This window comes from Garra rufa, chromosome 3, assembly GCF_049309525.1.
Source record: "Garra rufa chromosome 3, GarRuf1.0, whole genome shotgun sequence".
NCBI classification, from domain to species: domain Eukaryota; kingdom Metazoa; phylum Chordata; class Actinopteri; order Cypriniformes; family Cyprinidae; genus Garra; species Garra rufa.
This window is the reverse complement of record NC_133363.1, coordinates 40,910,465-40,928,843: the sequence shown is the minus strand read 5'-3', so window position 1 is coordinate 40,928,843 and position 18,379 is coordinate 40,910,465. Positions and strand designations below refer to the sequence as shown.

The 18,379-nt window shown below is 41.4% G+C and overlaps 1 protein-coding gene across 1 annotated transcript in view; it reads right to left on the bottom strand.

Moving 5' to 3' along the window:
• Positions 1-18,379, bottom strand: part of itga11a (integrin, alpha 11a) — a 55,019-nt gene that overhangs the window by 18,615 nt on the left and 18,025 nt on the right. The window contains exons 3-12 of the mRNA XM_073836158.1: positions 17,601-17,713; positions 11,489-11,580; positions 11,162-11,276; positions 10,672-10,799; positions 10,441-10,589; positions 7,045-7,189; positions 6,624-6,789; positions 6,283-6,353; positions 1,710-1,854; positions 481-629 (exon numbers count right to left, since the gene is read on the bottom strand). Of these exons, the coding sequence (XP_073692259.1) occupies positions 481-629; positions 1,710-1,854; positions 6,283-6,353; positions 6,624-6,789; positions 7,045-7,189; positions 10,441-10,589; positions 10,672-10,799; positions 11,162-11,276; positions 11,489-11,580; positions 17,601-17,713 (1,273 nt within the window). The remainder of the gene's footprint in view (positions 1-480; positions 630-1,709; positions 1,855-6,282; positions 6,354-6,623; positions 6,790-7,044; positions 7,190-10,440; positions 10,590-10,671; positions 10,800-11,161; positions 11,277-11,488; positions 11,581-17,600; positions 17,714-18,379) is intronic.

The window sequence follows — 18,379 nt, the reverse complement described above, 5'->3', positions numbered from 1 at the left end:
CTGTGCCACTTGCTGACTATCACTTTTCTAATGTGGATCTTTGAATCACAAGCATTTGTGTATGATTTATAAATATCAAGTCATGAAAAATTATGCACAGTTAATAGGTTATACGTAAGGCTGTTTACTATGGTGCTAATCACCTGTTAAATGTTAATATAATTAAAATATTCAATATATCTGTTTTTTATTTGTGAGAGGGAATTTATTTGTATGCTTTAGGACTGTGATGAGAAGCACATGGGTTGTGAGGGATAAATTTAGTCTAGACACTCGTCACAAATGAAAGCCAGCAGAGAAATGTACCAAAACCGAAAACACAATGACCAATTTGATCTCTGCTGTTTGTACATTATGAGTACTTAGATACAGTTAAATACAAGAACTGTAAATACACAAAAGCACTGATGAGTCAGAATGAGTCAGAGCAGCAGAACTTGCAATGCAAGTGTTTGTCAGCATCTTTTTTTGATTTATTACCTGCTGTCCCTTGAGTGAGTGTAATATAGTGAGCTCTCCAGTATTTTTCAGGGTGAAGATGATGACTTTGCCCGTGTGGTTAAAACGAGGAGCTCCTGCTACATACAGCTGGCCACTGCGAGCTGAAACCACTGATGTGATGGTGTAACCTACAAATACAAAATAAGAAGGATGATAAATGCCTATCATTAAAAAAAACAGTATAGTGGAGGAATCACTTTGCTTGGGAACAGAGAAGAGTGGAGATAAAATGAGACCATAGAGAATAAAGAAGGGTTAGTTCACCTAAAAAATTTTATTATCTCATGATTTAGTCACTCTCAAGGCATCCTAGGTGTAGAAAAACATCCATATTTAAAAAAAAAATCCATATTAAAAATGTAGTAATCATTTTTCTATAGCTTGCACTAACTGTTGTACACGGAAGACATTCCGGGCAAATGACATAGGACGTATGTGTTGCCTATGTGTAAGCCCTACACCTGGGTCTCAAACCCGGGTCTCCGTCATGGGAGGCGGGCACACTAACAAGAAGGCAACGACTGCAGCTACTAGCGTCAGTCGCCAGTGCGCCTCTTGAGATCAGGGAAGTGAGGTTTACCTGCACAGCACCTGCTAGCTGCCCTCCGTTACATATGCACTGCTGAGAAATGACGTTTGCAGAAGCGCAGAATAGAGAACAAAACAACACACCGATCACGAATTAGAAGTACAAAGGAAGGATTTGTAAAGAGAAAATGTCAGAGGAGATAAGCCAAGATGAGACTGGTTTTCCTTTGCTAATGTAAGGAAACTTTGTATCCTTTGTTCCTGTAAACAAATGTTGGTTTTTGCAATATCAGCGGTGTATGCGTGACGCCAATGTCCTATGTCATCCACCCAGAATGGCTACTGTATACGCAAGAAAAGTAATTTTTTTTTAAAATATGGATATCTTTTTTACAAAAACGCATAGATTTGCTACAGGACACCGGAGCCATGTGAGGCACTTTTTATTATTTATAAATGCACTTTATTAGACACCGAAACAGCCACCCACCGCAATTATAAAGCTTGAAAGAGCCAGGACAATTTTTAGATTCTTCTGAAAGAAGAAAGTCATGTACACACCTTGAGGGTGAGTAAATCATGAGCTATTTTTTATTTTTGGGTGAACTAACCCTAAGCGGACATCAATTAAATGTAGCCATTGACTGCCACTATTCAAAGTATAGGTGTGAATTCTTTACCCAGGTACGCTCCATGGTTCTTCAGTTCTTCTGGGAATTCTTGCTCATAAGAAGACTTTGGTGGGACGACTTTACCCTGACGAGTCTCCTTCAGCACAGCTCCATTCCAGTCATAGGCTCCCACTGCTCCCACTAAAATACCATCCTGCAGAGCATATAAATATATCCACAATTACATAAAATTCAGGAAACTAACCATATTCTTCATTTCTGTCAACTCTGATGACATCAGACTATACAGTTTGGGTCTTTAAAGGGATAAATGGAGACATTTGTTGTGTTTTAAGTTGCCAGTTCTCCATCTTCCAACCAATTTTTTAGGTAATTTTGCACTCATGTGCTTTTTGCTACCAATGGCACCACTTTAGACAAATATGTGACCCTGGATCACAAAACCTGTCATAAGGGTCAGATTTTCAGAAATTTATACATAATCTGAAAGCAATATTTGGCCGAGATACAACTATTTGAAAATCTGGAATCTGAGGGTGCAAAAAAAAAAAATCTAAATATTGAGAAAATCACCTTTAAAGTTGTCCAGATAAAGTTCTTAGCAATGCATATTGCTAAACAAAAATTACGTTTTGATACATTTACGGTAGAAAATTTAAAAAATATTTTTATATCTTTACTTAATATTCCAATCATTTTTGGCATCAAAGTAAAAAATATAATTTTGAGCCATACAATCTATTGCTACAAATATACCTGTGCTACTTAAGACTGGTTTTGTGGTCCAGGGTCACATATTAGAAAAATGTTAGTAAGACATGCACAGAATGAATTCTGAAACAGTTGGTGAAGAATATTGAAATCTACCACTGAAAATCAGAGCAAAAAAGCCAATGCATCAATTATGGCTTGTATTAAGGCAGTAAAATTAATTGTTATTCACAAAATAACATTTATAAATAACATTCACAAAACATTTTCAAGAAATATCGCACATTTTCCAGTTGTTTGTACATACTGTAGCAACATTCTTGACCTTGTTTAGCTCTCAGTAAGTTCACACAGTGATTCACACATTTCATCATCTTCTCAGTGTCCATCCAGCTCATTCATAATTTCTCTGCTTTGCAGTCAATTGCCATGGAAACCTCATAAACAAATTATTTTTCTTGTGATGAGTTTATTCTGTTGTAATTTATGGACAAAATGCTTGGCATCCCACACTGTTATTTATTCGCTGTTAATTATGTAGACAGTAGTTGGAATGAGAGCAACTGGAATAAGTTCATGTTTAGAGAGAACTGAAATTCCAGGGCGGTTGCTTACATATAAACAAACAACAACGTTCTGAGCCTTACCAGGCCATACGGAACATTCTTACCGAACTTCCAGCCCACTGAGAACACGCTGCTCTGGCTCAGTCGATACTTCAGAACTTAAACATAAACACTGAGAGCTGATAATCATGGCTTTTTGGTTTTTAATCAGAGAACAAAATGCACAGTGGATGAAACCACCAGAGTTTTCCAGAAAGACTCCTGTATTGTGTGCCTTTTTGGCATGACCTCATCCTTTCAACAACTTCTGCTCCGTGTTTACTGTGAAGGGGTCACAAGTAAAGGGGACAGTGCTGTCTGAGTATGATGTTGTGCACCTGGTGCCCATTGCACCTCATCATTGATGCCATAAATCCACCATTGCTTTTCTTTTCTACAGAACCAGCTAATCACATACAGAAGATGTGCTAAAAGGCCAGCATGGAGTCACCAATCAAGACTGCCTCTAAACCTGATGCCACCAGGACTGCATTACTTTACCTTTTCCCCATCGCCCATTTTATTATCAACCCCTGGACTTCATAACACTTTTACTGGACACACTTTTTTAATTTTCCTCTTTTGTTAGTCTATTTTTTACCCAGTTAAACTTCTGAAGTGTGTTCCCACTAACACTACGGCCTGCACTCCCCACCACAGTGGATATGTTGACTTTAAAAAGGTACGAGCCTTTATGTAATATCATATGAAATATGAGTGAATTGAATTGACATTCACTGAAAGCGTACTGACAAACCAGGTAAACGTCAAATTAAATTGAAACTGAAAATGCTAATTATCCTTGATGATTACTACAGCCTGTTCACAGCTTAAACACTCAGTCTGGAAGATTATGGTATTATCCGTCTAGATTTCTTTCCTCCCCAAGCACAAAAAAGTGCTTCTAAATCTAAATTTGACTTTTTTCAAGTGGGATCTTTCCTAAATTAATTTTAAAAAAGTGTTAGTTTACTTCCAAATGTAAATTTCCTGGTAATTTACACAACCCTATGTCATCCAAGATGTTGTCTTTCTTTCCTCAATTAAAAAGAAATTACGGTTTTTGAGGAAAACATTTTTTAGGATATTTTTCCATAAAGTGGACTTCAATGGGAGCCAACGGGTTGAAGGTCCAAACTGCAGTTTTAATGCAGTTTCAAAGGGCTCTACACAATCTCAGCCGAGGAATAAGGAACTTGTCTAGCAAAACAATCAGTCATTTTCTAATAAATCTAATAAAATTTTGATACTTTTTAACCACAAATGCTTTTTATGCACTAGCTCGACTTCATGCATTACATAGTCATGTTGGAGAGGTCACGCGTGAAGTAGGCGGAAGTTAAACCTCTGGGGTCAACAAATGAGCCGGCATGTTTGTGGCATATTTTCTTGATAACCCCTAAAAAAACTTAATTTACTTCGTCATTTTTTAACATAAAGATAAGCAATACATCATTTAAATCTGTAAAGGATCTACTTTTATTTGTATACACTCATAATAACAACAAAACATTGTGCTTTTGTAAAATAAAAGAAAACAAATAGGGTGTGCTTTCAGCCTTCTCGGTCTCCGTGATCTTCATTTTCAAACTTGACACACACATGAGAGATATAGTCAGTCATGTCGAAAACAAATGTTCTGTGATAAAGTAATCCGTATGTACACTTTTACAACGTGATTATGTGATACAAGAGGTCACGGATGCGCATTGCAGAGCTAGTGCAAGACATTTGTGATTAAAAAGTATATACATTTTTATTTTATTTTAGAAAATGACGCAACATTTCGCTAGATAAGACCCCTATTACTCGGCTGGGATCGTGCAGAGCCCTTTGAAGCTGCATTGAAAGTTTAATTTGGACCTTCAACCTGTTGGCTCCCATTGAAGTCCACTATATAGAAAAAACTCCTGGAATGTTTTCCCCAAAAATGTCTCAGGTTATGTATGTGGGTTCCCTGGTTCTCTGAGAAGGAAACAAGACACTGCGTCCTTTAGCGGTCGCTATGGAGAGGATGCAGTTTGAAGTTCTCTCAGAAGGGAACCTTAATTTCTTTTCGCCTGAAGAAAGTAAGACATGAACATCTTGGATGACATGGGGGCGATTAAATTATCAGGAAATTTTTATTCTGGAAGTGAGCTAATCCTTTAAGCTACACCAACAAGAGTATTTTCATTGTCTATCAATCAAATTGATGAATTTACTGTTATTTATGTAATCACTTTTTATTGCTAGTGCATATCTCAACAAATAATGTTCTCTAGTGATCCAACAAGATCCTACAAGAATCCACAAATAAAATAAAGTTTAAAACTCTAATATGTGTAATATATAAGCATATTTAAACCTACACACATACCGCATTTAGAGAGTACCATCTGGATTTAGGGGTATGATTTTCTCCTAGAGTGCAAACATTCTTTCCAACAACTTATCCCTCTCAACACTTAAGTTTCTTTTGTTGCAAATGCTGTTCCAGGCACCAGAGGCCCAACGGATTAGATTTCCAGTCATCCCAATGGCCATCTGGAGTTTTCCTATCTGTTTCTTCTACAAAAAAGACTAGATATTAATAACTCTCACAGCAGTTTGTGTTTGCCTTCAGGGGATGGAGTGGAAAAATCTGAGGGGTTGCATCAGGAAACTGGACAGAGATGATTAGCGTTACAGTTGGGAGCAAGTCTTGGATGGATACAGACCCACCAGGTACAGTCTAGGCAGTTTTTTTGGATGGAGCATGGCAGACGGCCTGCCAGAACAGCAGGTACACAATGGGAGTGTTAGATGCTGGAGGACAAGCCAGCTCTCATATCAGCTCTGGTTTTAGACAGAAAAGAAAAAAGAAGAAGACATTTTCCTTCTCCCCTGAGGTGCGGCTCCTCCACACTTCTCACCACAATAATCCCTTCCATGGGAAAACCTGGGCCTTATATTCATTTCTTTGGAATGAGAATCAGAAAGAGGCTTGTTTGAATTATCAGGGAGGAATCTTATCTGCTCACCATTGTAAAGGTGTAATATTTTTGGTGTATCATATTACTGACAGCGACATATAGAGATGACCTACAGAAAGAGAAGAAAAGAAATGAAGAATGTTTAAGAAGAGAGAAAGAAAGATGGAAAGATAAGGTTTTAGTTCAAAGAAAGTAACCCTAAACATTCACTGAACGTCTGACTTCTGATTCACACATAGTAGGTCTTAATCTGATCTCATCAACCTGTCTGGGGTTTTTCTTTCAACTAAGATGAAATAAAGAGCTATGAATCGACCGAGAACCTACAGACTGATGGACACCCAGACTCACCTCCACTATGTGTGTGGAAAAGCCAGCTTGAGACATCTGGAGACCAAATGCTGTCCCATTCTTGCTAGTCCCTGCAAACAGAGACAAAATGAACACACGGGAGAGCAAAAGAATCCACCATTTCCTAAAGCAGAGCAATGCAGATTTTCAATGGTCTTAAAGAGCGAGTTGGCACAGAGCACATATCAAAGAGATGTGGTATAAATTTTAGGATTTGGTCCGATGAGATTTACAGTGTAGTGCTGTGCAGAGATGTAAATGTTTTACAGGCTGAGGTTTTGGGCTGTGTTATGGATATGATGCAATGCTGTGTGTGGTGCTGGAGCGGTAAAATCGCCAACCCTCTAAACTGAAGATCCTCTCTCCGAGGGCGTCCACAATGTCCTTCAAAGCTGCTTCGTCTGTCACGTTAAAGAAATGCTTATCATCTGGGTCACTAGCGATGTACTTGATCTCATTGAGGAATGCTTCAGGGTTGATGCCTCTGCGGTTGTAGTAGCCCAGTACCTGTTGTGAAGAAGGACCGTAAGAATCAATCAGCCTGAACATGACGCATTTCTCTCGAGTGCCCAAGCCCACATTGTAATCTAAGTCTCCATAAGTGGGGTTGAAAGCATTGGGCATTTTTCAGCTGAATGTGACCTCAACGGTTGGTCAAATGCCCATTTTAAAATAGGTCACCTCATAATTTCAGCATGAGAATGGGCATCTGATCAATACCACAAAAGAAGATGTAATGGACTGAAGGAAGGCAATACTTACAGCAATGGCGTATCTGGTGATGCCATCCTTCTCGCTGTCCTCAATGACCTGCTGCAGGTCAGCGTTGTCATGTGATTCTCCATCTGTGATGACAATCATGACCTTCTTTGCTCCTCTTCTACCTCCCTGTTTAAAGGCCTCTGAGCTGTGAATATCCATATATAATAATTTATTCTCTGTAAATGTCTTTCTTGGGCTGTGTTGATATCAATATGTAAAATATACTGTTACTGTTCAGAAGGTTTGGGGTAAGTACATTTTTTTATTTTAAGAAATGAAGACTTTTATTCAGCAAAGACTTAAATTAATCAAAATCACAGTTAAGACATTTATAATGTTATAAAAAATGTCCCTTAAACACCAAATCAGCATGTTAGAATGATTTCTGAAGGATCATGTGACACACCAGTTAAGACTGGAGTAATGACTGTTGAGAATTCAACTTTGCCATCACATGAATAAGCTATGTTTTAAAATACAGTTGAAGTCAAAAGTTTACATACACCTTGCAGAATCTGCGAAAAAAGTTAATTACTTTACCAAAATAAGAGGGATCATACAAAATGCATGTTATATAAAACACAATAGGTAACACTTTACAATAAGGTTCATTAGTTAACATTGGTTAACCATATTAGTTAACATGAACTAATAATGAACTGGACTTATCCAGCATTTATTAATCTTTGTTAATGTTAATTTCAACATTTACTAATACATTATTAAAATTTTGTTAACATTAGTAATGCAGTGTGAACTAACATGAACAAACAATGAACAACTGTATTTCCGTTAACTAATGTTAATAAAGATTAGTAAATACAGTAACAAATGTATTGTTCATGGTTAGTTCATGTTAGTTAATACATTAACTAATGTTTAACTAATGAACCTTATTGTAAAGTGTTACCACACAAGACAATACAAAATAAAATACAATTACATATAGCCCACAAAAGAAAATAATAGTATAATTTATAAAAATTATCCTGTTCAAAAGTTAAAATCCTTCATGTCCCACAAATTCTTTGGTTTTTCAGCATTTTTGTGTATTTGAACCCTTTCCAACAATGACTGTATGATTTTGAGATCCATCTTTTCACACTGAGGACATCTGAGGGACTCATATGCAACTATTACAGAAGGTTTAAACACTCACTGGTTCTTCAGAAGGAAAAATTATGCATTAAGAGCCAGGAGTGAAAACTTTTGAACAGAATGAAGATGTGTACTAAATATCTTTTCTTTTTTTTCTTTTTTTTGATACTTACATGTTCCCCAGAAGACAAAATAGGTAAATTTTAGCCTGATCTTCAAATTTAAAAAGTTTCACCCCCTGGTTCTTAATGCATCGTTTTTCATTCCGGAGTGTCAGTGAGCATTTCAACCTTCTGTAATAGTTGCATATAAGTCCCTCAGTTGTCCTCAGTGTGAAAAGATGGATCTCAAAATCATACAGTCATTGTTGGAAAGGGTTCAAATACACAAAAATGCTGAAAAACCAGTGGAAAAAGAACAGCGGGCAGTTCAGGACAGTTCAGAACTGTTCAGAACAAACAAGGAACTCATGAACAACTATCACTAAAAAAAACAAAAAAAAAAACAGCTGTGGTTCATTCAGGTAACAACACAGTTAAGAATAAAGAATAAAGTGTATGTAAACTTTTGAACAGGGTCATTTGTATAAATTCAACTATTATTGTCTCTAGTGGGCTGTATGTAAACATTTTATGTTAAATATCTTATTAAATATCTAACTTGGAGTTGTGTGAAGTCCCCGCCTCTCTGAAACGCTCGGAAATCATCGCCCTTCCAAAGAAACCCAAAATAACAGGACTTAACAACTACAGACCTGTGGCGCTAACATCTGTCGTCATGAAGTCGTTTGAAAAACTGGTTCTGGCTTATCTGAAGGACATCACCGGACCCTTACTGGACCCCCTGCAGTTTGCTTATCGAGCAAACAGGTCTGTAGATGATGCAGTGAACATGAGTCTACATTTCATACTGCAGCATCTGGACAAATCAGGGACTTATGTGAGGATCCTGTTTGTGGACTTCAGTTCAGCCTTCAACACTATCATCCCAAACCTCCTCCTGCCCAAACTAACTCAGCTCTCTGTGCCCACGTCTGTCTGTCAGTGGATCAACAGCTTCCTGACAGACAGGCAGCAGCTAGTGAGGCTGGGAAAATTCTCATCCAGCACCCGTACTATCAGCACTGGCGCCCCTCAGGGTTGTGTCCTCTCCCCACTGCTCTTCTCCCTGTACACTAATGACTGTACCTCCAAAGACCCCTCTGTCAAGCTCCTGAAGTTTGCAGATGACACCACACTCATCGGCCTCATTCAAGACGGTGATGAGTCTGCTTACAGACAGGAGGTTAAAGAGCTGGCTGTCTGGTGCAGTCATAACAACCTGGAGCTCAACACGCTCAAAACTGTGGAGATGATCATAGACTTCAGGAAAAAAAACCCTGCTCCCCCCCCCCCCACTCACCATCATGAACAGCACTGTAAACACAGTGGAGTCATTCAGGTTCCTTGGCAACACCATCTCACAGGACCTGAAATGGGACATTCACATAGACTCCATTGCTAAAAAGGCCCAGCAGAGGCTGTACTTCCTCCGCCAGCTGAGGAAGCTCAACCTGCCATAGGAGCTGCTGAAACAGTTTTACTCTGCCATTATTGAATCCGTCCTCTACACTTCAATTACCATCTGGTTCAGCTCAGCTACCAATTCTGATCTCAGAAGACTACGTCGAATAGTCCGGACTGCTGAGCGAATCATTGGTACAACCCTTCCTACCCTTCAAGATCTCTACTTATCCAGAGTACGGAAAAGGGCTGCCAAAATTACTCTGGACCCCTCACATCCAGCACACTCGCTTTTTGAACTGTTACCATCCGGTCGGCGCTACAGAGCACTGAGCACTAGAACGACCAGACACCGAAACAGTTTCTTTCCTCAGGCAATCCATCTCATGAACACTTGATCGTGGAACATACAACACTATATACTCTTTATTCATTTTTCAGTTATTTATTTAAAGCACATACTTACTTCCTTTCAAATGTATTTGCTATTTTTGCACATTGTCTGTCTTGTATACTTGTATATTGTTCTTTTTATAATATGTATCGTCTTGTCACTGTCATTCTGTAGCACTGTGGAGCTTCTGTCACTAAAACAAATTCCTAGTATGTGTAAACATACCTGGCAATAAAGCTCATTCTGATTCTGATTCTGATTCTGATTCAGGTCAGTACTAAATAAAAAATAACATGCTTTTTGTATTATCCCTCTTATTTTGGTAAAATAACACCTAGCAGATTCTACAAGGTGTATGTAAACTTTTGACTTCCACTGTATATAAAATTATTTTAGTACTACCGTGCAACACTGATTCCCAGCGCAGTGTTGGTCTCTTCTCCTCCTCGCTGACCTATCTTACGGGCTGCATTGACCACTTCCTCCACAGAGCGGAAGTCATTCAGCTGAAACTCAGACACCACCTTTTCTCCATACTGCAGTACTCCAACCTGACAAGCACATGATCCACACATTTGATATAAAGATGCATTTGATATTTCACATTGCCATTGTTCAGAAAGTCTAAAACACCTGAATCTGTCCCGGTCCAACATAGAATTTCCGCAGGATGTTGATAAGGAAGTCTTGAACTTCATTCCAGGGGTAGATTGAATTTGAACCGTCGAGGACTATCACTATGTCCATGTATGTCTCACACCCTGAAAGAGGAAATTAGATGTTTTTGATGCCTTTGGCACATAAAGCACATAAAACGGTAGTTTCTATTCAAAAGCAAATTTTAGTGATTAATTTATAAAACAAGGTCTGTGATTCTTTCGTCAAAAAAAAGAACGAAAAAAAAGATTTAACAACTCAGCTCTTTATGAGCAGTCAAGATCATTTTCTTTTAAAAAGAAGATTAATTTCACAATATATTGCCAATGGCAGATCCAGAAACTGTCATGGCCAAATTCAGCATAAAATAAAGTCCATGGTTAAGACAGAAAGTGGAAACATATTACCGAAACTTCACTGCAAAAACTGTCCTAGTTAAATCGAAGGTGCAGGTGCGTGTGCTTACTTTGGAAGGCAGGAGCGATAGTGCGGGTAAATTTAAAGCTGGCGTTGACTCTGGAGCAAATTCCAGTGCTGTAGTACGAGCTGCCACATTCGTACGACCAAAGGGGACCACAAGCCTGTGAATTATCACAAAGACTATTAAGCGCATCATTAATAAATGCATTTATGATTTACATCAAGATCATCAATTAAAATTAGCGTTCCACAAGGAATGGATGGTGTTTAAATACTTAACAGTATTAGTGTTGCAGACCGTTTAAATGCCAGACGACTTTAATATAACACTGAATATGCATTATTAACTGTCTAACCAGATGTCTAAACTCACCACAAAGCTGTTGTCTTTAGGGTTGGATGAAAGGGTCATTCCAAGTCTCATCTTATCCTTTCGTTCAGAGACATTTGTCAACGATATCCTTCCTTAAGAAAAAAAAAATGAACAAATGTTGCAAATGTGAAGGCATTTAAAAGGCTGTGCTATAAAATCTGACCACGGTCCATATGTGGCATATGTACTTTACAGAAAGACTTCCTCTAACCGTAAACATATTTGTTATTCCTGTCTAGACATTCCTGAATTTATCTGCAGCGTGCATGTGTTATGCACATATGCACATTTGAAAGCAGCAGAAAGGTTGTATCGACACATCTAACATTATATAGAACATATGCTTGACATAGATGTCGTGTTCTGTACTGAAGTACCTACATGTAAACTTCATTACAGATTAGGAGTGCATCTGAATGAATCAGTATGTGTTGCTTTTCACAAGGCATGTCTGGTAACGCTTTACCCGAACCGCAAATCTAACCCTTATTGTGGCAGCTTTGTAAAGTAATTATTTGCTTCTAGCAAATAATAACAATTTCTTTTGAAGTGTCATTACAAAAGTATTTATTCTAATTATATATCTAGTAATTATAATCCACAGTCACACAGTGCTAGAATATGTAAGTCACAATGTGAATGTACTCTTAAGTTATTAAAATACACATTCAAAAGTTTTTTTTTTTTTTTTTTACGTCTCTTCTGCTCACCAAGCCTGCATTTTTTTAATCCAAAGTACAGTCAAATTTTTTTTATATATTTTTAGTATTTAAAATACCTGTTTTCTATTTGAATATATTTTAAAATGTCATTTATTCCTGTGATTTCAAAGCTGAAATTTTAGCATCATTACTCCAGTCACATGATCCTTCAGAAATCATTAGGACTCTCCGGATTCCGTCACCTGTTCTAAAGGACAATTCAGTTAAGACTTTTATCCTGCCTGATGCTTCTTTGCAAACCTTTGATATTGTTCAATAAACCCACCTTTTACTATTACATCTGTTTCTGTCTCTGCCCATATCTGAGTGTGACAGAAGACCAGACCAACACCGAAATGAGCACCGAAGAAGCCGCCGCACCCAACCAATTCGCTGAGCTCGTGAATGCCATCAGAGCGGTAATCACACCACCTCCCGCGCCGCCATCTGCCTCAGGAAGTCCCATGGCCATACCATCACAATATGCTGGAGAAGCGGCTGAGTGTAGCGGTTTTCTGCTTCAAGTTGAACTCTACATCCAGATGCAACCACAACAGTTCACGTCGGAGAACGCCAAGGTAGCATTTATCATCTCCTTACTAACTGGTAAAGCTCTTCAATGGGCCAAAGCTATCTGGAATGCTAATAATCCCATCATCAACTCATTTGAACAATTCACAAGTCATTTCAGAGATGTTTTCAGCACAACCACCAGCGAACTCACCGTCTCAGATCAGCTGTTCCGGCTTCAACAAGGTTCTTCTTCGGTCAATGATTACACGCTTCACTTCCGTACGCTGGCGGCGGCTAGTGGATGGAATGAGATCGCTCTGCTGGGTGCCTATCGCCAAGGTCTCCAACCAGACATTCGTGCAGCTATGGCGCTGTACGATGATTCCATCGGGTTGGAGACCTTACTACAACGTGCCACCCGGGTGTCCCAGCGACTAGCCGCCTGCCAGCCCCCTCTAACCGCTCCTCAGTCCGCTATGGTGGCAGCTTCAGCTCCAGTACCAGAACCAATGGAAATCGACTCATCTCGTCTATCACGCACGGAACGTCATCGCAGAATAACCTCAGGTCTCTGCTTGTATTGTGGTAACGCCGGACATCTCCTACGAAACTGCCCAGTTCGACCCCCACGCCCAGTGGTGAGTACTTTTCATGCTGAAATAAATACAGCCCAACTGACGTTAATTCCGGTAACCGTCCATACTGGTGAACGTACTCTCTCTCTCTCTGCTTTAATTGACTCAGGTGCCTCAGGCAACTTCATCGCGAAAGAATGTCTAGATCTCCTTCATCTCCAGCCACAACGTCATCCGGAATTTTCAGTAAAGACTATTCAGGGAAAACCACTCGGGCGTGGGCGGATTCGTCATGCATCACCCACCATCACCCTACAGATCGGATTGTTTCATCAGGAAAGGATAAAATTTCTGGTACTGGAGCATTCCACCGTGGACATCATCCTGGGCCGTCCCTGGCTACATCTCCATCATCCTAAACTCCGCTGGGATCCTTGTGACATCATTGGATGGAGTAAGCACTGTATGGAGAACTGTATTTCTGACTTACCACAATTTACCACTTCCCCTGTTACTATCGCTTCCACGAAGGTCGAAAGTCCCGATGTTCCTGACACCACGGAGGTCCCAGCGGAGTATTTGGACTACCAGGATGTATTCAACAAGCAAGCTGCCACCCATCTTCCTCCACACCGGCCATGGGACTGCGCCATCGATCTGCTACCTGGAGCCCAACTCCCCAAGGGCCGAATCTATCCCCTGTCCAACCCGGAGCGCCAGGCGATGGAGGAGTACATCAGGGAAGCACTTGCTCAAGGATTCATCCGAACATCTACCTCTCCGGCTGCTTCCAGCTTCTTCTTCGTGGGTAAGAAGGATGGAGGTCTCCGCCCATGTATCGATTACCGACAACTCAACTCACAACTCATCCAACAGCCATATCCTCTTCCACTTGTCCCTGCCACCCTCGAGGAGCTCCGTGGTGCTCACATTTTTACCAAGCTGGACCTGCGGAGTGCATACAACCTCGTTCGTATTCGTGAGGGAGACGAGTGGAAGACAGCCTTTATAACACCTACTGGCCATTATGAATACCTCGTTATGCCGTATGGTTTATCCATCAGTCCCTCGGTCTTCCAAACGTTTATGAACGAGGTGTTCCGGGAGTTCCTCCACCGGTTCGTTGTGGTCTACATTGACGACATCCTGATTTACTCCCGGAACGAGGCAGAACATCGCCAGCACGTCCGTCAGGTCCTTCAAGTCTTGCGTCAGCACCATCTCTACCTTAAGCTGGAAAAATGTGAGTTCCACCAAACATCAGTGCAGTTCCTGGGTTACAACATCAGCCCCGAGGGTGTGCAGATGGATCAAGGGAAGATTCTTGCGATCCAGAACTGACCTCAACCCACTACCGTGAAGGAACTGCAAAGGTTTTTAGGATTCACCAACTTCTACCGAAGGTTCATTCAAGATTACAGTTCCATCACCGCACCCATGACCTCCCTCCTACGTGGCCAACCCAAACATCTCTGCTGGAACGTCTCTGCCCACGAAGCCTTTCAGAAGCTCAAGAACATCTTCAGCACCGCTCCCCTGTTACGCCATCCCAATCCAGAACTCCCCTTCGTGGTAGAAGTCGATGCGTCCACTGTGGGCGTGGGAGCGGTGTTGTCTCAAGCAGCCGAAGATTCCACTCTCCTCCATCCCTGTGCATATTTCTCCAAGAAGCTGTCTCCGGCGGAGCAAAACTACGACATCGGTAACCGAGAGTTGCTCGCCATCAAATTGGCCCTGGAGGAGTGGCGACACTGGCTGGAAGGGGCTAAACATCCATTTCTGATCATCACTGACCACAAGAATCTTCAGTATCTCCGTGAGGCCAAACGTTTAAACCCCCGACAAGCTCGATGGGCATTATTCTTCACCAGATTCCAGTATAAAATCACCTACCGTCCCGGTTCCAAGAACATACCTGCTGATGCGCTGTCCAGACAATTCTCCATGGAATCCTCCACAGATCCGGAACCCATCATTCCCTCTCATCTGTTCCTTAGCCCTATCCAGTGGGATATTGACACCTGGATCCAACAAGCCACCCTCCAGGAGCCAGCTCCGCCGGAGTGTCCAGAAGGTAAGACCTACGTACCCAGCTCCCAACGTCAACACCTTCTGGACACAGTTCATCAGTCTCCGGGCTCTGGACATCCAGGTAGCAGAAGGACCCTCTCACTCCTTCAATCTCGTTACTGGTGGTCCAGTATGACCCAAGATGTCATCAGGTACGTCCAAAGCTGCTCAGTCTGTGCCACATCTAATACTCCTCGTCATTTACCCACAGGAAAGCTCGTACCACTTCCCATTCCGCAAAGACCCTGGTCCCACCTCGGGGTGGACTTCGTGACCGATCTCCCCAACTCGGAGGGGTACACCTGTGTGCTGGTGATTGTGGATAGGTTCTCCAAGTCCTGCAAGCTAATACCTCTGCGGGGACTACCTACGGCAATGGACACCGCTGAGCTCCTATTCCAACACGTCTTCCGCCACTTCGGACTCCCCGAGGAGATCGTTTCGGACCGGGGTCCACAGTTTGTATCGCATGTTTGGAAAGCTTTCTTTAAGTCACTGGGAATATCTGTCAATCTCTCTTCAGGATACCACCCGCAGACCAACGGCCAGACTGAGAGGAAGATCCAGGAGCTTGGACGTTACCTACGGTCATACTGTTCCGGGGACCAACACAGCTGGAGCAGGTTCCTCCCGTGGGCCGAGTACGCACAGAATTCTCTCCGCCAGGATACTACAGGACTAACACCATTTCAGTGCGTACTCGGTTTTCAGCCTCCGCTGTTTCCCTGGACGGAGGAACCCACCAACGTTCCAGCTGTTGACTACTGGTTTCGAGAGAGTGAGAGAGTGTGGGACTCAGCCCATCGTCACCTTCAAAGAGCCATCCGTAGGCATAAGGACTTTGCCGATGCCCGTAGGAGAGCCGCTCCACAGTACCAACCTGGAGACAAGGTATGGCTCTCCACCAAGGACATCCGGCTGAGGCTGCCTTGTCGGAAGCTGAGTCCCCGCTACATCGGTCCGTTCACGATCCTGAGGCAGATCAACGATGTGACATACCAGCTTCAGCTCCCACCCAGGTACAGAATTCACCCCACTTTCCACGTTTCACTCCTTAAACCACATTTTCCCTCTGTCACAGACACCGATAGAGCTGAAGCTGGACCTCCTCCTCCTGAAATCCTGGATCAACCATCTGTGTACTCCGTCCATGAGATCCTGGATTCCCGACGTCGAGGAGGCCGTCTAGAATATCTTATCGACTGGGAGGGGTACGGCCCGGAGGAGAGATCTTGGGTGGCCAGAGATGACGTACTTGATCCCCAACTTCTCACCGACTTCCATCAACGCCACCCAGATCGTCCTGCCCCTCGTGGTCGTGGTCGTCCTCGGCGTCGTAGAGGGGCGTCGGGAGCCGCCCCTGGAGGAGGGGGTAATGTCAGGCATTCACCTCAGCACACGTCCCAGAACACACCCTCTGAAGCTCCACCCATCCGCTCCAACTCACCTGAGTTCTAATTACTCACCTGATCCTCGTTAGCACGCCCTATATCTACCTGGACTGTTTCATTCTCACGTTGTCTGGTCTACGGTTCACATGCCTCCCGTTACTCCAGACCCATCTGCTGTTTCTCCCTGCAAACCTGTTTGCTCTCCGGATTCCGTCACCTGTTCTAAAGGACAATTCAGTTAAGACTTTTATCCTGCCTGATGCTTCTTTGCAAACCTTTGATATTGTTCAATAAACCCACCTTTTACTATTACATCTGTTTCTGTCTCTGCCCATATCTGAGTGTGACACAGACAAGCAGAAATTTTTCAGGTTTCTTTAATGAATAGAAAGTTCAGAAGAACAGCATTATCTAAACTAGAAATCTTTTGTAACATTATAAATGTCTTTATCATCACTTTTGATCAATTTAAAGCATTTTTTATTCATTTCTATAATTTACATATCCTATAATTTTGCTTTGATCACAGGAATAAATTACATTTTAAAATATATTCAAATAAAAAACAGCAATAGCACATAATTGGTAAGCAGAAGAGACTTCTTTAAAAAACATTAAAAAACTTACTGTTCAAAAACTTTTGACTGGTAGTGTATGTCTATAACTTACATTTATACATAAAATGATTTAAATCATTTATTTAATTTTGCATTTTATTGTCAACTCAAATGTTATTTCTGACTGAATTTTAATCAAACTGAGATGACAAAAATGGACTCATATGAAAACTCATATAGACTCAAATTGAAATCATATTTTGTATAAATAAATAAACTTTAAATGAACTGTGCAGTCATCATACCAAGATTAAGTTTGCTGCAGCTGGGTCCTCCAGATCTTCTGCTCAAGGGACATTTGTACACGTCTCCTGTCTGATGCTGTCCATTTGTTTCCAGTGGGGCTCCTACCAGTAACCTAGAAACATCCACAATCCAAACATATAAATATTACCCTTGACAGAGTACAATATTCATCAAACAAAAGCGTCAGAAGAAACACACAAGCAGGTGTGTGATCCACTTCCCTGTAAATAACAGCCTGAAGCCTGTTGATTTAAGCTCCCTCTGAAAACAGGGACGTTTAAAGGAGGTTAGAGGAAGTGAATCAACGAGAGATGGCAGGTAAGTGGAATCTACTGGCGAAGGAATGTTTAAACAGGTTTAAGTTGAATGTTGACGTCTGAGGTAATGTATCGATGGAAGCACGCAGGGCGGTTTGGTATGTGAGACTCTGCTAAGATCTGTTTGTGTGCGTGTTGAAATATGTATCCTACAACCCAGACTGACTAAACACATCGCTCCATTAACGCTGGCATGCTTTACACGTAATACTGCTCCTGCTGAGAGCAATCAGGGTCACACATTACTCAGATGCAGTAGCAGTAGCACTGTAGCGAGCAGTATGTACTTCTCACGGCTCTCGGAAGCATGCAGCTTTTAAAAGCAAAGGCCGTCACTTTCTCTAAGTAGCCGTGGAGGACTCATTTAACTAGTTACAGATCGCTGGAAAATTAGGCACCCTAAAACACAGCAAGATGTGTACTTTTAACTGTTTATGGAAGACACGCAGAATTCCTTCATG